Here is a 23,368-nt window from a genome sequence, read left to right as displayed (position 1 = left end):
ACAAACTAGATTTCCAGCATTTTTCTGCATCTTTGTTGAAAGCCTCTTCAAATTTTCTGTTGCAAATTTATGTTGACTTCTGCTTCTTGACTAGCAATCAGGTGCAGGTAATAAAAAAATCTGGGATTATATTCCTGCAGCCAATTTAAATGGCAGATTATATTGCTTGTGGCAGCCATCCGAGGCCGCCTTAATGCTTGCTTCCACGAAGTTCCTCCTCTGACCTGCAGTCTCAAACAATACCTCACCAATTAGACAAAAACCCCACACCAAACTTTCAAACTCGTTTAGATAAAAAGTCAACAGAAATTTCTAAACATCTCAAAAATCTCGCATTGTTTTTCCAAAACCTGCAAATGAAACTACCTTATTTTACCACTTGATCAGTTTGCAATCATGGAGGCATCTTGTGTGCATCTTGATCATTGCCGCTTTCATAATTCACTGTACAGACACTTCATTTTCTCTACTTTCCATTGCCATAAATCCTTTTTTTTTAGTTTCCCTCAAACTCTGCACACAACAACCTATTCTGAGAGTGTGAAAAAAGTTTGTCATGGCTGAGCTCCGGTACGGTTTCCACTGACCATCCATGCGATTTTTCGGTCTCCTCACTTGGTCTTTATATTGATTATGTTTTCCAATGTTCTCTAATAAACTTCCTAGATCTTCATAGAACATCTAGCTTTATAAAGTTTGTTACATGGGACTCAGTTTACTAATATGGGATTTGGTTGTACTGGATTTTTTTTTAGGGGCATCACTGTAAAGAGGGCTGAATTAAAATGAACACCACAGCAGTCAAATCTGTATCATTCTGGTGTTAATTTCTTCTTTTCTCCATACTGTCAGAAGAAATCCAAATAAAACACAGAAGAGAAAAGAATCAGGGCACAGGAAAGCTTCTGCAATGTACTGCACATTTTTTAAAAGTATGTCCACAAGCCAAAACGTCACAAAGCAGTAGCATTGTGGTCTCTGTTTACGTCTTTGTCAGACTCAGTCACTGACCTCCTCTGTGTGCCGTCTCAGAATCTCTTTGTAGCCAGCAGGCACCGTAAGTCCTATGGTGACAGACTTGTTATCTACTGTAAGTGAGAGCAAAGAGTGAGAATCTGGGCAAAGGCAGACTGCTGACAGCCTGAACGTTTAATAACTTAGTGCTTGTTCATTCTCCTACATCTGCCTCTCATTTGCTACGTCTCCTTTCATTTTCAGTCTCATTCCATGAGACTTCTAGCTTCCCCATATCTTTTACATTTTTCATCCAGACGGACATTTTTCTTAGCTCTACTTTCTCACGCACTTTTTAAAAATACTTTTTTTTTTTCACCTTCCGTCATCCTCCGTTTTTCTGTCATCACCTGACAGCCACTTGAATGGCATGTTCCTATGGCAACCCCTCGGCCCTTCCTATGTGTCCGAGCTGAGGTACAAGCAACTCTTTTTTCTTTTTTTTGTTAAATAAACTCAGTGTTAAACAATGTTACAAAGTTACAACACATCCTGTTTTGTGGTCACGGTGGTAAACATGGTGCCCTGACAGCAGGATGTCTGGACTGGAATAGTGTGTGTGTTGTGTGTGCCAAAGAAAGAGGCTGATGGACAAAGGAAAAGAAAACAAAAGAGGAGATTGAGGTTGATAATAAAATAATTTGAGCAGTTGCATCCTGTAATAATTTTCATTTTTCTTTACTTTACAAGTACTTAATTGCTTGATTTCCTTCAGTACTGCAAAGGGGAGACTGCAATGACTTGTGATAGTAGGATGACATTAAGATTACTCACAAAACACACGCACACACACACACACACACACACACACACACACACACACACACACACACACACACACACACACACACACACACAAGTTTTGCTTTTTATTTCCCATACATGCCAAATGGGGGAAGCAGGTGCTTTTATCTATTTTTATATGGAAGTTTCAAATATTGGGAACGGCATTGCCTTTGATGAGATTTATTTAAGTCATTTTTAAATACATTGTGTCAATTGTTATGGATTTCCATAAAAAATATGCATTAACAATGGAAGCTTTAGCAACAAGAAGCCTGTTTATGAGTAAATAAAAGAATCAGTAGGCCTGTGAATGGCTTCACCAAGGGCAAAATACCCAAATTCTCTTTGATTGACTCATATAAAGTCATAGGAGTTGCATATTAACTAGAAAATTGTATAAAATTCTCCAGTTAATTTTAAAAATGCCATTATTAACTTCATCCTCACAATAAAGAACACATGCTGAGGAATTGTCTGAGGTTTACTTAGTAACATACCAGCCAGAAACAATTTGAAGAAATGCTGGAGGGAAATAAGATTTTTGTTTCTTTATTTTTGTTCGCACAAAAATAAGATTTTTGTGTGAACAAAATACAGTAAACAACATTTTATCCCAAAATACACTAAATGGGTCATGTTTTGCAGTTTGTATTAAAACAAAGTGGAAGCTGAGTCAAAAAGAATACAATTCTTTAAAACTACATATTTTCCAGGAACACACTAAACCTAACCGTGACAGCTTTTTTTCTAAGTGGATGAAAAAGAAAACAGCCTTCTAGATTGAAATAGATTACGCTATTGTTAAAGCTCTCAGTTTTACTCTGGGCAGTTTACTTAATTAGTGAAGAAGTTTTTGTTGTTTTTTATTTCCCATTTGGCTACAATCTCAAGTCACCTTGATGCTTCTACATTGCGTTTGCTCTCGCTGCTCCACTGTCTGCGCTCTGGCTCAGTCCCTACCTGCCGTCTCTGGTTTCTACCTGACATTAGTGTGGCTTTCTGTTCAACCATTTCACTTCCTCAACTTCCTCTTCAATCAACAAACTTGATTTTCTTCCTGTCTGCACTCTTTTGCTCCTGCAGCCGTGTGTGTTGGTTTGGTTCGACCCTGACCTCTTCATCTGCTGATTAAGAGCCGAAGTAAAGTCGCCGCTGATGGAGGAGAGTGTGAATGGAAGAGGACTCACACAGAGTGAGAGACGGGAGATGATTAGTTTAGGAAAAGACAGCACTCTGAGGGTCTTTGGAGGGTATTTCTGGGGAAGGGCATGAGTTTATAAAGATGCAACAACACTAAGGTTTAAAAAAGTTTTTAAAAAATCGGTAGAATATGACCACTATTTTTCATCCAGTTAATTGATTAATTGTCAGAATAGAATAATAATAGAATAATCAGTTACTCACATAATTCTTAGCTGCAACCCTAATTTTGTATATGATAAATAAATGCATAAACTTTAACTATGTAGAACATGTGAAGAGCAAGAGAAAAAAAAAAATACAGAAAATGTAAAAGAGATGCCAAAAATGATAACGCTGATGTAGGGCAAAAAATAGAAAGTTACAAGACAAAAAAAAATGTTTTCCTAGAAATCATTCACTATAAATAAGCGTACCACTTCTTACCATGCATAAAAACCTTGCAGACCTTACATAACCTCAACTCCCCCATCATATTAATTCTGATATATGTTGCGGCGAGTCTGCAGAGTAACGGAGCAGCAGCCACAGAAAGCAGGCCGCCGCTGTTCTGTGATGGGCTGGACAGTGTGACCTCAGCTTGAAACTATTCCTGTAATGTTGATGTCGTAGGAGGGGGAACACGAGACAAGCAGCTAACTCTTACATGCAAAACACACACACACACAAACAGAGGACATGGATCCCTTAATTAGCTGCCGGTAATTGCAGCCGACTCTCTCACAGGGAGACGCCTGCTTTGACAAACTGAAGGGGCAGAGGTTAAATGACCGCGTCGTCACTTTCTTTGGCATTTTGCGGTCCTCCCACACAAATGGTCCAGCTGTTATCTTGACTGTACAAGTCATGCTTTCATCTTTTTAAGCATTTTTAAATTCCCCTAAATGTTTTCCCCTCCCTTCTTCACTGGAATGTGTCTGTGGGAAAAGGCAACAAAAGGCAAAAGATACGCTTGGAGCAAAATGACCATTTCTGATGACAGGAGAGGGTAAATCAGCTTATTTATTTTAAGGATTCCCCTCATAAAATCTTTTTTCTTTCTTAAAGTCCTTTGTGCTCAGACATTCCCACACGAACACACACCTACAATTAGCAGGACCTCCATTGTCTTACTGATTAGAGGGCTTGTTGCTAGGCAGCCTCCATCCCTAAGGTGGAGCAGACAGTGCTGAGGAAGTGCATCCCGAGGCGGGGGGACGGGCAAGGCAATGTGGGCATGGAGGGAGATAATGAGCGTCTGAATACTGTCAGTGTGACCACAGGAAACCAAATCATTCAAGAACCATGCAAATGAAAACACTACACACGCACGCACGCACGCACGCACGCACACACGCACACACACACACACACACACACAAACACACACACACACACGAGTATTCTGCCCTTAATGTGCTCCTTTCTGCCGCCCCCTTTATTTGTGTCTGTAATGAAACTGGTGGTAAAAAAAAAACAACAACAAAAAAAAACTACTAATTTTGTCACATTACAGCCACAAAGTTCTACAGATAATGTTGCGGTTTCACTTACTACACCAAGACACAGTGGTGTATAACCGGCAAGTGGAAGAAAAACTTGCCAGTGACATGTTTTTAAATGTAAAATATGTAAAGTGTGGTTTTTCATTTTGCATTCAACCTCCTTCACTGTGGCAGTCGTAAATAAAACCAATAATTTTCAGAAGTCGCCTAATTAACTTCAGAAATCCACAGCTTTATTTGAGAAACTTGTCTTCTTTATAAATCTGACTTTTATGGGAGAGAAGTAGGAAGAAGAATAAAGTCATAAGAAGTCCCATTTGCATGGAACCACAAGTCATTTATGGGCCACAATGAAAGGCTGGTAGAAAGGTTTCTGGTTAGATGACTGAAGATAAACGCTTACAAAAATATGTGTGGATAGAAAATTAACACCCTGAACACACAATCATCACAGAGAAGTATATTTGAGGCAGTGTGGTGCTGTGAGGATGCTTTTCTGCAAAACGGGACCAGAAAACTGGTGAGAGCTTACGGAGCTAAACACAGGGAAAACTTATAAAAGACCTGAAACTGGGGCGAAGGTTTGCCTTCTACCAAAACAGCAACCTAAACATTTTAGATGAAGGAACATTTATGTGTTAAAGATCAAAGATCAGACCTCTAGAAATCTTGAAAATTGTCTAAGAAACTCTATATGAAATGTGACTGAGCTTTAGCAATGGGTTATAAAGAATGGCTTAAATTTTAGGCTCTATAGACATAAAAAGTTAGTAGAAACAAAGCACTGAAGATCTGCAAATGTAGCTCTACAAAGTATTAACTTGGGGAGAGCCAATTGCAAATGCACACCATTCTTGCATTTGAAGAAATATCTTGAAAACCCATTTATCATTTCTCCTGTTCACAAATATACACTAATGTGACTTAGTCAAGCTAGCACATACAATCACAATAAAAGCACATGAATACTTAACAAAAACATTCACATGCACATGAAACTTGGTTAAGATTTTCTTCACAATGATTTTGCATCTTCAAATGTACATAAATGTGGCACGTGCAACTGTCAGCAGCTCTGTTTTTATTTATTTTATTCAAGCTGGAGCACCGAGGGGCTCAGCTGTCCAGGGTTGCAGACCTGGATCTGGGCCATGTGCTGCATGTCGTCCCCTTTTCACTCAACCATTCTTCCTGTTTAGCTAATGAATGAAAGCCACTAGTGGGACAAAACCTTGAAAAACAAAAACAGTACGCGCCACCTCACTTATCTAACCCAAAACATTTGCCGTGTTCTCACCACCTTGACCTGCAACACAATACAACCATGTGCCAGTAGAAAATAGAGGATCAAAACAAATTTGTCTGTACCTTTTCAAATGTTATCATGTTAACTACTATCCAACATATTACCCTGTATTACAGAACAGACCAGGTTTTATATAAGACTCAAAATAGCCTGCATAAAGCAGTTTTTGCTTTCATTTAGGTTTTATACTTTTGAAACTCAGTAATTGTTCGGCCTGTGTTTGGTAGAACTCCATCACACACAGAGCAACGTCAGCTTGTGTAGTCACACAAAGGGCAATGAGCAACACAGGCAATGTAGATGTGAGGTTGGTCAATTTAAAAATCTGAAATCCCATTTATGCATTTTCAGTTAAAACTGTAATAATGTCATGTCAAAAATGATTAAAACCCTTCCAAATAATAGATAGAAAAATCTTTGCAGGTGGTAAATAAAGCCCTCATTTTAACTGCTGTCCAGGGAAATAGCAATTAACATGAAACTGCCTCAATCCACTGCTGATGATTTATCTTTGGTGATGAGCTTCAAGTCTGTAAGGTCTGCAGGCCATCACCCTAATTTGTGACACATTCCACAGATCATCTATTACAAAATAGTGGGTGTGCACCGATAAATCCTCTCCAACTTCCATAATTTTGGAAGATCGGTGATCGGCCTGTACTTCCTCATCCACTGATCTTATCGGCCAAAATCGGAATCAGCAGATCGGGCTTTGAAAAGACCGGTAATGGGTGGTCGTCTAGAAAACTGCAATCGGTGCACCCCTACAAAATAGCAATATCTTCTGATAGTATTAATATGGTTGTAAACATGATCTGACACGATTCCTTAACAGCAACTAAGGTAGGTCTCTCTATTTAAGAGGAGTTCTGCCAGTCTTACCTGTGCATAGTCCCTCTCCAGCTGTCCTTTCTTCAAACTGTAGCTCCTGCAGACAGAAAGACAGACTTTTTTTAAGCACCTGGCAACAGACGTATGAACAAAAACTGAAACCCAAGTGGGTTGATGCTGAAACACACATTTCCCACCACAGTTTTAAAAACCTTAATTCGCAGAAACACTGGATTCAAGAAAGAAATTACTAGCGTGTTTTCACAACTTCAAACATTTCGGCATAATGTTTTAAGCAGATCCGAACAGATTGTTCTAAAAATAACTACAACATCTCTGACCCACAAAAAAAAAAAAAAAAAAGCACCAACCAGGGCTATCATGCCCTCCCTGTTACAAACAACATCCTGGCATCAGAGACCATGGACGCCCTTATCAATGCTCAGGAATGTTCACCATGAGAAGCACAACATTTCACTGTGATTGCACATAAAGATAAAAATAACACCCAACTATTTCTGCAAAAAAAAGAGCAGATTAACTGCTAAAACCATTCCTCTACACACTCCAACAAAATATCCCTTATCAAATGAATTATAGCTGCCACTCGGCCCCAGTACATTAAAAAAAAAAAGGATTTGAATGTCTCATCACATTCGTTTCACATGGTTTCCTGACGTATGTGCAGCATATCTCATGATTCTCATCAGTGTGTTAAATCATCTTCTCAGCCTGGAGTTTTCCTGATGCAAAGACAGAGCAAGAATCTTTTTCCAAACTTGCTGATCTGCCCAGGCTGGTCAGACGTCGACTACACGTGTGCACTTCATATAAGCCACCCTTTTAATTTTAATAAAATTGTTGTAATGACTTCACACATGACAAAGAAATACCTGTAATGAAACCTGGCAGTTTACATGTCAAGAACTTTAAATAGTAATACAACAGCAGCAACAGGTGCTACATATTTTCTGAAATTTATCTGTATATTTTAGTTTGGTATGACACTGACACACATTGTATAATCAGGGCCACAACATGCAAGTCGAGGCGTAGAGGTCCTGGGAAAAGTTTGGAATCGTAATTGAATGTGACAGACCCAAAAAAGTTAACATTACAAGCTAAAAGGTTACAAGATCAAAGTTCACTCCTTAAAGCTGCAACTTACTTAAACTGGGTCAAAATCTTAGATTTTTAGCAAAGAAAGCCTTGTTTTTTCCCCTTTTCTTTCGTTTTTTTTTTTTTTTTTGGTAAAAATAAAAAGAGTCAGAGATTTTTGAAAAAAGCTTCCTGATAAAAAAAAAAAATCTGAAAGCCAGCTGAGAAATAATAATAATAATAATAATACTTAATAACAAACACATATTGACAAAATAAGAGAACTGTCTAGATGTATTTATTTCAACCCCAGACAGATGAGAAATGGCCTCAGTCCACTGGAACCTGTTTCCAAAAGTCTTCAGTTTGCATTCACATGGAAATGATTCACATTGTGTTTCTAAAAAGTTTCACTCTAAGGCCTATTGTCAAACTTTTGCATCTACACTTTTATTGTGTAAATGATAGGCCAAAATACAACAAAACATCTACTTTCCTGGTGATGTTGCATAAACACAGTCAGAGTGAAACATTTTAGAAACGCAAATGCAAAATATTGTCGCGGAAAGAAGAGCCCAAGAGTACTTGATCCAAGTTTTTCCTGAATTATTTAAACCAAAAAAAAAAAAAAACTAAAGTAAATCACAGGTTGTTTGGGAGCAATAGGATAAGGGTGAACTGAAAAAGATTAGTTTTTCTGCAAGAATCGAGATCTTAAATAATAATAAATGTGACAACAGCTATTTTCACATGTAAATGTGTTGAGGGGAGAAACAGCACTGTTGCCTTTTTTGTTTTTCTCATGCAGACATGAGCAATTTCCCAATCTACCTGAAAATAAGTCTTTAAATCACTTCTTTCTTAAAAGTAAAAAAAAAAGCCAATGTGTTACAAATGAAATTACTTGAGGAACTAATAAAAAGCTTAAAGAAGTAAAGTCAAGCCCTGCTCAAATACAGTCATGCATTGAATGACTCATGTTCTGTATGTTGTATGCTAAATCAACAATTAAAAGCAATCCACAGATATTTTAAAGGTGTTATGCCCTTTAAATATTACTGTGAGCAATTAAATGTTAACATGTGGAATCCAAACCCATAAGAAGATTCAAACAGTGGAGGAAGACACATAAAAACAGACACAGCAGCACAGGCAGCATAATTACAGTCAATTCTCTCTGCAAATTACAGAGCAAACAAATAGGCCAGTTCTCCTTGTCAAACGTTTCCCTTGGCATGCTAAAGCAATCTTTTCAAACAGGGTCGACTTCAGCAATAGCCAAGTGAAAGTAGGAAAAAAAATAAATTATATATATATATATATATATATATATATATATATATATATATATATATAAAAAAAATGTAACCAGCTTCTGCTTCCAGTCGGCCGCAGCAGTTAATGTTCAGCTCACCCCACCCTCGGTCTCTATCAACTGAAATCTGAGACCAACCAGACACATCCGGCTGTGGATTTCAGCACTGAAAGAGAAACTTTGCAGGCCTCGTTGGCGCAGTAGGCAGCGCGTCAGTCTCATAATCTGAAGGTCGTGAGTTCGAGCCTCACACGGGGCAAGTCTTTTATCACGACAACTCCTTTCAAACACTTTAAATAAACACAGATCAACAAAACAAATATCAGAAAGCTTCCATCCTCGATACTTCAGTCAAAAGGGTAAATGTAGAAGCTTTCGCCAACCAGAAGCTGACATAAAACCCCCGCATTCGACAGTGAAGTAAAACAACCCTTGAAATTTAGGATAGGAGGAGCCTGATTTACATCAAAATGCATCCAGACTCTATAGATTCCTTTAATTTTCTGAGCAGCAATCAGATCAGTGAGAGTCAAACGCCTTGCTTGGGCACACAATCTTGGCATATAGCTGATTCTGATTATTCCGAGAGTTATCACATAAAAATGAGGAAAAGGTGGGACATATATATATATTTAAAAAAAAAAGGCACTGCTGGGATTTGAACCCAGGATCTCCTGTTTACTAGACAGGCGCTTTAACCAACTAAGCCACAGCGCCACACACGCCTCCTCCACAAGAAAACACACCTTATACAGCAATAATGTTCCCTGCTGGTCTGTTGTGCCCATCCCTGCTTTTGTTAGGTGATCACTCAGGCGCTCACCAAACAGGAAGAGCAGCGCAGTAAAGTATGCTTCTGTTAAACTTCAAAATCAACACCAACAAAGACAAGAGTCCCAATTGTCCAAGAATCACTTCTTGGATGCAATATTTAGTAGATTATTATATCTCATATTACCTGAAATCATGCTCAGTTCACCAATATGTAGAAGTATGATCCAAATGCCCAGACCTGATATAGCTTTTAGTGACCTGCGGCCTAAAATAGTTTCCTAAACTGGGACTTTATTTAACTTGATATATAGTGTGTGGGATCAGTGATTACCATTTAGCAGTTGAACAGAAATAGATGTGAGCCACACTTGAAGTGATAATTGTGCGTTATTTCCTGAAAATCTATTTATACTAAGACTTCATCAGCAGGCAACAGCAGTTCTTATCTACACTGTAGTACCGGTGTATTTACTCAAAGCAAAGCAAACAAACACCGACGTCAGAGTTGATTTTAGGTTTCAACACACCTTTCCCAACAAACAGTCACCAGTTGTCAAAAAGCCTTCGTTCTTGGTTGCAAACAATAAGACGCAACAATTGCTGAAAATGTTTTAAACGTTTTGGAAGATATCCCCATGTAGTTCCCCCCCCCCCCCCCCCCCTCATCAATGGTGATTAAAACATCTACAGATATTGTTCAATAAAAGTGCATTTTATCATCAAAAGTTTATTTATTTCAGCAATTAAATTCAACAAAAGAAATGCCATGAAATGTCCCTATTGTCCCATGTTACGGCATGGGACAATAGGGACCATGCCGTCCACTGATGAGGTATCCAACCTCATCAGTGGAAAGCAGACAAACAAATTCAAAAATATTAAGTCATTACGGTCATATAATTCCATCTTTTTTATTTTGCTTGCCATAGACTGTCTCCTTACCAAAGCCTTCAGTTCTAAAAATCTATCCATTTTGTCTCAGACATAGGTTTGGTGAAGTTGGCTAAATGTTCAGTTATTTTTTTCCACGTGTCTCACACCCCCCGTACAACTTTGGCGCCCCACACTTTGAAAAGCCTTGGTTTAGGACTTCCTGGACATAAACCTTTTTTCCCATAAGGCTGTGCAATTACCACTGCTAAAATGCTACAGTCATGTACTGTGCTGTGACAAGATGTTGACCCACGCAAACTGATTCCCTTATGATTTTCTTTTAATGTTGCCTGTTTTTAGTCTTTACATTTCATTGCTATATATTTGTGTTAGCAAGGCGCCTCAAAAGCACAGGAGAGAAACCAACACAAGTTCAGAGTCAATAAGCACATCGGCAAACAAATCGCGCTGGGATCCCTGGGCATGTCTAGACCATTCATGATGTCATGGTGACATTACAGCAGAGATTGCATCTGTAAACATGGGCAGCCGGTTATGCCTAAGATTGACTTTACATGTTTATGTGACACTACTCATTCCTACAGCACTGGAAAGATTGTAATCGTCAATAATATGTTGTACTCATCAGTTGTATTCCACTTCTTAAAACCTGGTCATGCTGTTCATTAATTTCTGCTGCACTCTTGTTTTTTGTTTTTAATTCGTCTTATTCGTTGCTCTCTGCTTCTATTATTCTTCCTCCACTATTGTTTCGTTCTGCTTATGATTAATTCATTGTTGTAACTGCAAGGCGTATGAGTCAGGAAAACATGTCGGCATCAGCTGTGCGAGAAGTGCAAAACAAGAAAAGAAAGAGTGAATGTGCCTGATGGGAAATACTTGAGAGCTTAAAGAGTGGCCAAGAAGTGGATGACTGTCTCCATGTACATGTTCTTAAGGATGAAAGAGTGTTTAGTTTAATGAGGGCAAGGGGTTCACTGGTTAAAAAATAAATAAATAAATAAATAAATGAGGAGATAAACATGAGGAAACACCACAAGACGCGGCGCGGGGGGTTCTTCAGATCACGCTCTGCTAGGACGCAGAAGGGTTTTATCTCGTTTAGGAAAGCTCCGTAAATCTACAGGTGGAATACAAAGAAAAGCTCAAAGTGATGAGATCGACTAAACAAACACTGCATTAAAAATGATCTGCTGCAAAATATTTGACTCTTGGAAAACTGTTGATTTTTCATTTAGATTATTTAAGAAAATTAAGCCAACAGATTAAACGAAAAGATATTGTAATTAGTAAAAACCCAACTGATTCTCACGAACCCAGTCATTTGAATGTCTAAGAAGATTTTAAAGTCATACTCATGAAAATTAAAAATAATTCACTTTTATTTGAACAATCATCATTTCTAATATTTGGCACAGTTAATTGTTAGTTACCAAAATATTTTTTTAAATGTTTTTTAACTAATTTTAGAGTCAGAAATTCATTACCGTAATGCGTCCACAGTAAAAAAAAATGCTTTCACCTCAATTTATCATTGTAATTATTCAAGCTGGTTTATAAAAAAATACTACCAACTTGTGTAAAATAATGTAAACTAGCTCAATATTGTAATATCTAATGATTTCCTATTAAATAATAAAATATATTTTAATAAAAGTGAGTGTCCAGAGGTGCAAAACTCATTACCGTAGCACCTTGTTCGAAGTCCTGTTAAATTTATAGAATTTTTTAAAATTGAGTTATTTTGACCCATAATGTACCACAAAGAAGAGAAGACAAAATATGGCTAAAAAATAAGATTGTTTGACATATTTTGATTATGATAATTGTTATGTTTCTCCTTGCATACGCCTATTCGCACACCATAGGCGATCATTACCGTAATGTGCATTACCTCATGTGCTTAAAAAGTAAATGATTAGATATTTTTCTGTAGAGAAGATATCAGGGAATTTGTATTGTAGGTGAAAATTTTTTAGCTGACTCACCATGGCATGCTACCATTTTAAGCTATCTCATGCGAATTTCACTCATTACCGTAATGCACAACTTTCATTACCGCGTAATTTTAGACCTGTTGCGGTAATGAAAAACAAGATTACGGTGATGAACAGTGTCTTTTTGAAATGAAAACATAGATAAATACATAGTGCATTTAAACTTTAATACTCCTTCTTATTGTTTTTTTTACACAATTACAGCAGTTTTTTATTTACTTCCTACTTATGAAAAATGGTTATACTATTTTATGGCAACAAATATTAATTACCTAATATGAAGGGCAAAAGGAAGTAGTGCTGGATATCAATTAAAATTTCCAAAAATGCTTAGATTCAGAGGGACCCATTTCAACTCATGATCCAATTTGATGGTTTTTCGATTCAGTTAAGGATATTCCGCTATCAAAATTTTACTTGGAAGGTGAATGAGTGAAAGAAGATGTATACTGGGGGCAGTTCTCCTGGACTGGCAGCCCAGGGGGGTGGTCCACCTACAGAGTATGCTCCAACTACAGAGGGTTCTTAGGCCTCCCTGGTAATGTCTATTCTGTGGTTCTGGATTAGTCGAATCTAAGCTTCAGGAAGAGCAGTGTGGGTTTTGTCTTGGTCGTGGAACACTAGACCAGCTCTACACCCTCAGCAGGTCCTGGAGGGTCCGTGGAAGTTCGCCCAATCAATCTACATGCGTATTGTGAACTTGGAAAAGGTGTTCGACCGTGTCCTTCAGGGAGCCCTGTAGGGGCTGACAGTAAGTCGGGCTGGTTTCCGGTGAGAGTTGGACTCCGCCAAGGCTGCCCTTTGTCATCGATTCTGTTCATTACTTTCATGGACAGAATTTCTAAACGCAGCCAAGATGTGGACAGGGTCCGTTTTGGTGGCCTTCGCATCTCTGCTTTTTGCAGATGATGTGGTCCTGTTGGCTTCATCAGGTCATGATCTACAGGTTTAGTTCCCAGTATATCTGTAGTCATGGATGGGAAAATGGAGTGAGAAATTGACAGGTGGATTGGTGCAGCGTCCACAGTGAAGCATATACTGCTTTTCATTGTAAGCAGTAATGGCTTTCCATTATGGTTCAGCAATATGCAACATTTTCTCAGTTGCACTGGTCTGCCCTGGTGAAGAGAGAGCTGAGTCAAAAGACAAAGCTCTCAATTTACTGGCCAATCTACAACCCTTCCCTCATTTATGGGATGAGATTTGGGTCATCACCAAAAGAACAAGATCACAGCTACAAGAGGCTAAAATGTTTTTTCTCTGAGCTCTCCTGTAGAGCTCTCCTGTAGAGACAAGGTGAGGAGCTTGGTCATCTGGGAGGGACTCAGAGTAGAGCCACTGCTCCTCCACATTTAGAGGAGCCAGTTGAGGTGGCTTGGGCATCTGGTGAGGATGCCCGAGCCACCTCAATAAATAAATCACCCTTACATAAGAATAAATGAATAAAAATAAATAAAAAAAACACCCAGTGAAGGACATAGCCTATTATCCAGGTCTGTGTAATATCGATTTTTGCGATATATATCAATATTTTCTTTCCTAGAAAAAAATTGATATAGTAATGCAAGTATTGTAACATCCAACTGTCATCTTGTTCACTCACTGCTTGCTTCGCCGGGAGAGTGATTAGGTCATCAGGCTTAGAGTGATTCCTTCAGATGTTAAGTGTCAAGGTTAAAAAGGTATCAAACTATTCAGAGCAGGTACTTGGTGCACTTTATTTACTTCACAAATGCATGTAAGCTACAGTTTGTACTGTTTCAATTAAAAGAAACATGTTTTCTCACCACTTCTTTGATTCATTTTGTCCAGCTGTTGACTTTAAGTCTGTGTCCATGTCCAACTAGAGCCAGGTGTTGTGTAGTTGGTGCTTTTAATCAGTTTTCAGTTAAATTAATTCAATCCAACTCTAAGTCACAAAATGTCACCAAAATCACTCTGTCCCTCTAAAATCTTTCAGAAAATTGCAAAAGTGTATTGAATTGTATTGTTTGCTGAATATCGCAATATATATGGTATCGTGAGCAGAATATCGTGTATTGTATTGTATCGTGAGATTATTGAATCACTACAGCCCTACTATTCCTGAGGATTGATGAATTCGTCCAATTGCCCAACCTTACATTCCAAGCAATAAGCAGAGATGAAAAAAAGTCAGTTGTGGGTTTGTTTCCATGGCTCAACGTTGGTAAAATGTTTAATTTGCAGATGTATGTTTTGTTACATGCCATTTTATTATTTATGTGTAGTTAAATGTTAGTGTAATTATAAAGTGTTCATTACCGAAACATTCTTATTCATTACCGACATACGTTTTTTCATTACCGCTATGCTCATTTTATGATAATTTATTTAGATTAGATAAAAGAATTACATGAACTTTTTAATTCCTCAATGAAATGGTCAGACTCTTTTATATTATGGTTGTGTTGTTTTTTCAATTTAATGATTTAACACAAAATTAGAACAAAAATAGATTTTAAAATTGTATTCATGTTACGGTAATGAAATAATTGTTTACATTAAAATAATAAATTTTGTTATTAATGACTATTCTTTGTTGGTACCTTCTCCTTTGTGGACACTGAAGTCCATGGTGTCCAAAAAAAGTGGAAAAATGTTTTTGTGGTTTCATATTTCTTCATCAAAATTGTGTTACGGTAATGAATTTATTTCTTCAAAGTCAGACTAAAATGTCTAAAAATACCTTTAAAAATATGCATAGAGGTTATAATTTTACATTGAAAGATAAAATTAGATTCTATTTTATAAAGAAGGTGTGTTTTTGTGTGCATACAATGCATTTTTATTTTTGTTGTAAGTTGTACCATGTTCGTGAGAATTACCCTAATGCTCCAAACAAACAACTTGCACAATTTTCCAATTCCATCAAATAAATTATTATTATTATACGACAGTCTGACTAGAACAAGCTACAGCAGAACAACATCACAGTCAACTACTGCTTTGATCAGTCACAGCTGCTGAAATATAACCTGTTAAACAGATCTCTGTGGATACATGGACTCATCGTTCATTTCAAAAAGCTATTTTCAGGGAGTGTCACTTTTACAGTGTAACAATTCCTCCACACGGTGAAGCCAAAGATGATCAATCTCTGCTCTTACAGGGTCTCAAGCGAAATGGGAATAGTGTGGCTGTGTTAATGCTGATTATGATTAATCGCACTTTATCGCTTACAAGTTCTCTGCCGTTTAGAGCAGCAGCTGAGGTTTTCTGCAGCATAATTCTGTGAAACACAGAGACGACCCTGCCTAATTGCTTTTCCAGAATAGTTTTGCATTAATGTGAGGTTTTGATTTTTTGTTCCCCGTGCATTTAAATTACAGAAGCCGCACAAAACAGGACCCTGGGATAATTCTGGGTTCAAATCGGTGAGCTTCGTCTCACTACTCGGCATGGAGAGCCATTACGCTTTAATGATATGTACAGGACAATTCCCAGGAATGGGTCAATAAATCTGTGTGCGTCGCAAATTTCAATTATCCTTTTCATAATTCCCTTCCAGCAGGACAGGATGGGAATCGCATTGAGATTCCAGTCAAATCCTGCGCCATCAGCTGCACTTTTACTGATCATTTGATGACTATTGATGTGTCAGGAAATTACAAACGTTCTGCGACTGTTCTCAAAAAAAAAAAAAAACATTTCCCTTGAGCCGAAAACATTTTAAAGACTTAAAAACAGGAAAAACATGTTCTTGTCATTCGTAAAATACAGCAAAATAGCATGATGAACGCCAGTGTAGCCAAAATGAGAGGAATACAAACACACACGTTCTGTTTGTGAGCTGATTTTAAACAGTCAGCAGCAGCAGGGTGATGAGTGTATCTCTGTTGAGTCAGATATAAGAGTATATAGGGGGATTTAGGTGGATTGAGGACACCAAGTTGAACCCACTGACTACACATCATTTTCTCCTCCCTGTCTTTTTCTGACCATTCCTTCACAAGACATCAAAACCAGAAGATTAAACACACACCCCCATCCCTCTCTCATCTTTCTTCTCACCAGCGTTGCTTAGTCTTTCCACCGTCATCCTGAACCTTATAGATTTTGCGGGCAAGTGCAGAGAGCGTTTTTATTCAGGCTCCCCAGTGGTCTGATGAGAGTAAATAACCTCAGCAAAAACCTCAGAGCAGCTTTTGGGATTAAGGCGCTGCATTTAATGTATTCTTCATATGGAATAATATGCACTTTTCAAGTCTGACAAAATGTCTCATGAGGCCAGACGTTTTGTTGTCCTGCTGTATGCTTCAATCATTTCAAAGGTCAGTCTCCATACTTTATCGGATTAATTCTTACAGAGTTCAAGCGACTGATGAGCCTTTTTTTCCCCCCTATGCGCAGGAATGGTAAAAAAAAACAAACACAAAAACAATTTTACGGTCTGCAAGTATACAAGAAACTAAAACAACAGATTCAATATTCCGGATAAAACGTTAAACCTAAAAAGGTGGTACTCCATCTTTACTGTGACATTAAATATAAATGTAAAACCTTCTTCAAACTCACATTTTGTCACATAACACACACAAAAAGTTCAATTTGTTTTCATGAGAGTTTATGGGAAGTAAACTAATTAAATTAATGAATAACAGGAAGAAAACTCCAGTCTCATAAGAACATAAAATAAAAAGAGCTTGAAATAAAAAGTAAAAGAAAAAAAAAACATTATCTTGTTTTTATTTCATAGGGAAATTAATTTAACTTATGCCATATTTATTAGTTATTTATTAATCACAGTATTTATTTATTCATCCATTAGAAGAAATCCTGGAAGAAAACTTGTTGGACGCTGCTGACGACCTCACAATGAGTCAAAGGTTCACCTTCCAGCACAAAGCCAGAGCTACTATGCAATGGTTCAGATCACAGCTTGTTCATGTAGAACGGCCTAGTCAAAGTGCAGACCAAATGCCTAGTTAGAATCTGTGGCAAGATTTGAAAACTGCTGTTCAAAACGCCGTTCATCCAGTCAGACCGAGCACGAGTTGTCTGTAAAGAGCAAAGATCTTTCCTCTATGATTGTAACAAAATGTTGCTCTTCACAGTATTGACTCCAGGGGCTGAAAACAAATATAAAAGCGTACATCATTTCCTTTCACTTCACAAGTATGCACTGCTTTGCGTCGTTCTAGCAAATGATATCCCAATAAACTCTTGTTTTGCTGCTGCATAAAAGACAAAATGTGAAAAGGTTTTAGTGGTAAACACTTTAGCAAGGTACCGCACCTATCAACGTGATCACTAGTATGCTGCAGAGTTGTGTTAAAAATCAAATTGTGGCTCTTTTTGACAATAGCCGTAATGACTCGCTTAAAGAAACAAACGGCAAACAGATGCGGGTCACTGCAGGGGCCCGGGCCCCAGCGACCTAATCAAAGGACGACTTCCCCAATCACTACAGAACCCCGCTGCTCCCCCATTTTACCACCATCAAAGTGCATCATCACAAATAATTACAAAACATTAAAAGCTCGAGTGACATACTGAGAAAACACTACAGGCAGCTTTTTTTTTTCTCCCCTCACTGATGAGAACGACAAGGACAAAGTTTTGAGCTCTTTAACCAGCGGTATGCAGCTTGATCTCGCGCCGACTTACACAACCGAGACGCTGCGGTCACATGCGGCGTTTAACTGGCTCTCAAAATCTCCCACCAGTGAGACCTGAGCCTTGTTCACTCTCCAAAACCCCTGCAGCAATAGGCCAGTCTGGTCCCAAACAGCTGGAGCTGCCTCCCAAGAGATGGAGGGAGACAGAGAGGAGAGTTGAGACAGAGCAGAGGACAGCACTGGGAGAGGCTCAGTTTTTCTTGTTTTTTTTTTTTTTTTTTTTATTGTTGTCATATGTAATCAGTGTTTAGTCAGAAGAGAAACTGAAACCGAGAAAGGGAATCAAGGTTTTATCCTAAATCCAGACAGATTCGGCTGTGGGATGAAACTGTCGACTCGTGTGCGTCATGAGGAAAAGTAAAGAAACAGATTGAAAAATGATGGCGCGCATGAACGCTAAGAACGTCGAATATTCAAGGATCTGGGTGACATAGATTGATATTTTGTAAAGAAAACGGAGCACGGACAAGAAAAAGGAGAGCTGGAAATTCCTTCTCAATACGACAAGCTCCCACCTCGGTTTGCGTCTTTCTCACGTGTCACTCCCCTCTAATTCCTTAGCCGCCTCCTTCGCCATTTTTCTTTGCGTTTCTGTGCAAGCACATCTTTGCCGTGTAAAATCAGACAACAAGATTTCCAAACATCTGCCATTTGGCTTGAGCCTTTCCATTTTCATACTTTGACAGAGGATCGTGTTGGAGCGATTCATGCAGAGCGGAGATCCGTCATACCTCATGTCTTCCAGCAGGTCACATTCGGTTTGATGTTTAAAGTGCAGCCTTGTCATCTGCTCCGTGTGAGTGTTTTTTAGCTCCTGTGTCACTTTGACCTGCAGAAAACAGCAAAAAATAAATAAAATAGTGATTAATCATTTTCTTATCTCTCTTCCCTGCAGGCATCTTATCTCATCTTCTGACTTTCACTCACCAACTGATAACCCTCCTCAAAAACAAATTCTTAGTTCTCCTTTTTTGATTTTTATTACTATCCTATTTACAATAAGCAGAATTTATTAACATCCTTCTTAATTGCAAAAACACGCTATTTTGTTGTCTTTCTGACAATGACAATAAAATTCTTCTGATTCTGGTATATCGTCTGTTTGAGAACACCTTTATGCAGTATATTGACAATGGAGTAATAACTTTAATTTTGAACAGAACACTCCCACTGGAACTGGAAAACCAATCCAATAAACAACCAAAAACAATAAAAAAAATTTAAAATAAACACACACACAATCTAAACCAGAGGTTCCCAAACTGTGGGCCGTCTGGATGAAAAAAAAAAACATGAACGCTATATGCTGGGTTTTTACCTTAGAATGGCAACTCTCTGTTATTCCTATGTCAATTTGATACAGTAGGGGCTTCCACACTTCCCATATCTGTGTCCTCTGTCACTTTTATCAGCAGTTAAAACTGTTTAATCCGTTGTTAACATGTCGTAACCTGTTTTTCCGAGCCGTCTTTAAACGCAACATGAGCGCTAGACGCTCGCTTACACCTGTGCGGCAGTGAAGGAGACCTGCTGCTGCTGTGCAGAGCTACAGGTGTGTTAGAATCACGGCAGCAAACCAGCAACACACAAAGAACTTTTCACAGTTTTTCCCTCAAACTAACCGACTGTTGAGTAAAGCTGTTGGATGCAGGTAAAGTTAGCTAAAAGAAGACTAGCTAGCTAATATCAATACAGAACCTTAAGCTTGTTAACAAGTAGCCTGTAGGCTGCTGGTGTTGTTGTCTATGTTTAGCTACGATCAAAAAAGTTGATTCCCACCTCCCCCTTGTTTGTTTGGAGCCGGGGCTGAGTATAACAGGGAGTCTCTAAAAATCTACCCCCCCACCCACTTCGCTCACACACATCGTTCAACCAGACAGCCATTTGTAAGCCATAGGGGGGGCCCAGGATAAATAGTTTGGAAACCACTGGGGGGGCCCAGGAGAAAAAGTTTGGGAACCACTGATCTAAACCATAAACAAAATGGAGTATGGTGTCTCTGTAAACAAAATTGCCCTTCAAAAAATATTAATTATCAAGCTCATTTTAATTAATCGTGCGATTAATTAATTAATTGCGACCAGCTTAATTCACACAGTATGGCATCTTTTAGTTGAAATACCTCAGCTTCATGGCTTCACTGGGTTTTACCAAAGATTTAAAAGCAAAAGCACAAAAGTAAAACAGTTGAACATATTGAGGAAGTCTGCTATGAGCATGCAAGTCTGCTGGCAGCCCAAGGTATTGTTGCAATATTAAGCAATAGTTGTGCAATTATGTGTTTTTCAATTTTAAACAGGAGGGCATTTGGAGTAAGAATATTTATAATCTAGAAAATAAACATACAACAATGTTTATTCAGGGCAGAAAGACTTGGTAAATTCCATTATCAAGTCATTTTGTTCCCTAATGAAACGACTTTTCAACATATTTCTCTCAAAGGGGTTAGAGATGACAAACTTTTTCTCTTTTTTATTTTACTTCTACTATGTTCTGATGTGTTTTGTTAGCCTCTCCATCTCAACAATCTGTAGATCAGATTACACACTGGACAAGACTGTTAAACATAATTATCAATCAAAAAATTGTAGTAGCATGACTGTGTGCTTTATTCATTAATCTGACCAAAAACACTAAAGACATTCTGAATTTTAAAAAAAGTCAACATCTGAAGGTGTTTAAATTCAAATATTGTACTGAAAAGATGTGGTTCACAAAATATGACTGCAGTTTCGTTGCCACTCGATGAAACAGAAGCTACTCGGTTGGCAACATTAAGAAACAGACAGACCCTACTGAGTGCCGTAAAAAGATACATAAAGTTTAATCTCACATACAAATGGGTTTTGCTGATTAAGCCATATCCATTCACACTGTCCTGTGCTAAAAACTGCCCGGGACAAAGCAGACCCTTAATATACAACCGCACATCTCCAGCCAAACAGAGAAGGCCACCGAGCATTGTGGCCTGGATTCCATCATCTATTCACCGCGGTAACAGTGGGCAAATTCATGACGCTTCTAGACAAAACAATCAACAACGACCCCACACATTACACACAACGAGAGAAAGAGAGAGGCAGAGAGAGGGAACTTCCTTTTTCTCCATCAGCTGGTCCTCTGAAGATCAGGGGGGAGTGGTTCATTACATTAACAGGGCTAGAGCACTTCACTTGATTTCACCTTCTATTGCTCACAGGGATCCACAGGAGGAGTGAGGGGTAAAAAAATAAAAGAAGAAGAGGGTAATATGGTGATCAGGAGGTAAGCGGGGTGTGAGAAGAAAAGGAGATGAAACATGAAGGAAATGAGTGAAAACAGAAGAAGAAAGAATGAGACCAGAAGCAATAGTTGGTGGGTTGGAGGAAGAAGGTGACACGTTTACTCTCGACGACGATCTTAACTATGCTGGCAATCGATGGGAGTTTAGATTCCTCCGAGATATTTCTTTTTTTATTGCTCCTGCAATCAATTATTTAAGCCTCAAACCAGACCCTTCAAGCATAGGACATTCTTTCCAGTTTACAATGGACTTCAGTCCTGCTGGTTCCTAGATTTTTATTGAACATCCTGACAAATTTCCCTCCATCTGAGGGTGACACTTTGAGCCAGCCAGTAAAAACTTCCAAACAACCGTGTATATCAGCAAGAAGATGTTCTCATAACTCAAAAGTGGTTGTGAGTTATGTCTGTATATATTTTTTCGCTCTCTGTGGGTAAGAGAGTTGATCTTAAACGTGTGAAGTTGTCCGTTGCAGAATCTGATCAACCCAAAAGTCAAAAGGCTAAAGAAATGACACTGAAAATTATTATGACATTCATGTTGTATAAATGTGAACTTGAAAGTCAAATTGAGAATGCAACAACAGTAGCTAGGCCCGGTTCACAAAAACATATAGCACTTTTTCCCCCCAAGCAGCGATATGTGCACTTCTGTTTCACACACAGTTTTTAGCAAGATTCTTGAGATTATAAAACAATGATGTGGACTAGACTGCAGTAGAAAGTGCAAGAACAGTAAAGGAGTGAAGGTGACTTTTCTACATCCGTCTCATTTTACTCTGTCTGCTAAACGTGAATTGTAAGACAAAGAAGTTAAAAAATATTTTAAAACAATCATAAAAGTGTCAGAGACAACAAAAAAAGATTTCAATTAAAATCACAGACATTTGTAGACACAGATATGAAGAAAATATCAATAAAAGCAGCTGAAACAACAGTCCTCTTTAGTATCAGAGCAAACTGACCTCAAAACACATCACTATGTATGTTATGAAAAAGTCTTGAATCTTTCCTAAATTATTTTTGTTGTGCTTTCAAATTCAAATTTCTAGTCATACTTTAAAACTGCTCTTAGTATTTCTTCAAGCTCCCTAAATGTGTTTCCAAGAAGTTTTCTTTTAGACTTCAGCTGCTTTTTAGCCACTTTCTTTTCAGTACCTAACCATTTTCAGGAAGCTATTTAATTTGGTAAGGTACTTAACTCAGACTTATGAATTATTCAGACATAAAACGTTTCTAAACTAGATGAATAAATTGACGTTGTGTCTAGAAATACCAGACTCAGACACTAAAATGCCCTATGTTACCTTTTTTTAATGTGGAAATATAAGAATATAAGTGTGGTGTACGATGGCTTTTAGCCCTTAAGTTCAACAGACATACACTTTATTAATCTGATCTTTATGGAAAAGTGGAAAGGAGACAGTCATCAGAAGAAGATCCATTTGCAGTTTGTCATAAGCCAAGAATGCATTTGGTGCAACAGAGAAAAATTGAAGTTTCTGAACATTTGATCCACTTATTTGGAAAGCCTAAAACAGTAATAGATGTATGGCTCTTCAATCATAAGATAAAATGTTAAATGGTAGGTACCTTAATGACTTGAAAACTCATCTTCATTTTGTGGATGGAGACAAATTTGATTTAAAAAGAGCAAAAATGGACCTCTGTGATGTAAAGGTAAATGCTTCCCAGCTAGTCTGACTCGGCTGAGGAATGAAGAATAGACAATACTTTCCTAGATGCGT

At 38.1% G+C, this 23,368-nt stretch overlaps 2 protein-coding genes and 2 non-coding genes across 6 annotated transcripts in view; 2 read left to right on the top strand and 2 right to left on the bottom strand.

The window, feature by feature from the left end:
- Nucleotides 1-23,368, top strand: part of p2ry2.1 (purinergic receptor P2Y2, tandem duplicate 1) — a 44,925-nt gene that overhangs the window by 9,995 nt on the left and 11,562 nt on the right. The gene's annotated exons all lie outside the window — the stretch shown is intronic.
- The window catches only part of fchsd2 (FCH and double SH3 domains 2), a 71,138-nt gene that overhangs the window by 43,699 nt on the left and 4,071 nt on the right, over nt 1-23,368 (bottom strand). For all 3 annotated transcript variants that reach the window (XM_014995449.2, XM_014995452.2, XM_014995453.2), the window contains exons 2-3: nt 19,070-19,167; nt 6,673-6,718 (exon numbers count right to left, since the gene is read on the bottom strand). In XM_014995449.2, coding sequence (XP_014850935.2) covers nt 6,673-6,718; nt 19,070-19,167 — 144 coding nt within the window. The remainder of the gene's footprint in view (nt 1-6,672; nt 6,719-19,069; nt 19,168-23,368) is intronic.
- On the top strand, nt 9,221-9,293 carry trnam-cau (transfer RNA methionine (anticodon CAU)). Its single transcript has one exon. It is a non-coding gene; the product is annotated as a tRNA-Met (tRNA).
- Nucleotides 9,678-9,751, bottom strand: trnat-agu (transfer RNA threonine (anticodon AGU)). Its single transcript has one exon. It is a non-coding gene; the product is annotated as a tRNA-Thr (tRNA).

The sequence above is a fragment of the Poecilia mexicana genome, unplaced genomic scaffold (genome assembly GCF_051168715.1).
Source record: "Poecilia mexicana isolate PSO_F unplaced genomic scaffold, ASM5116871v1 scaffold_13, whole genome shotgun sequence".
In the NCBI taxonomy this organism is placed as follows: domain Eukaryota; kingdom Metazoa; phylum Chordata; class Actinopteri; order Cyprinodontiformes; family Poeciliidae; genus Poecilia; species Poecilia mexicana.
This window is presented reverse-complemented; position numbering and strand designations above follow the sequence as displayed.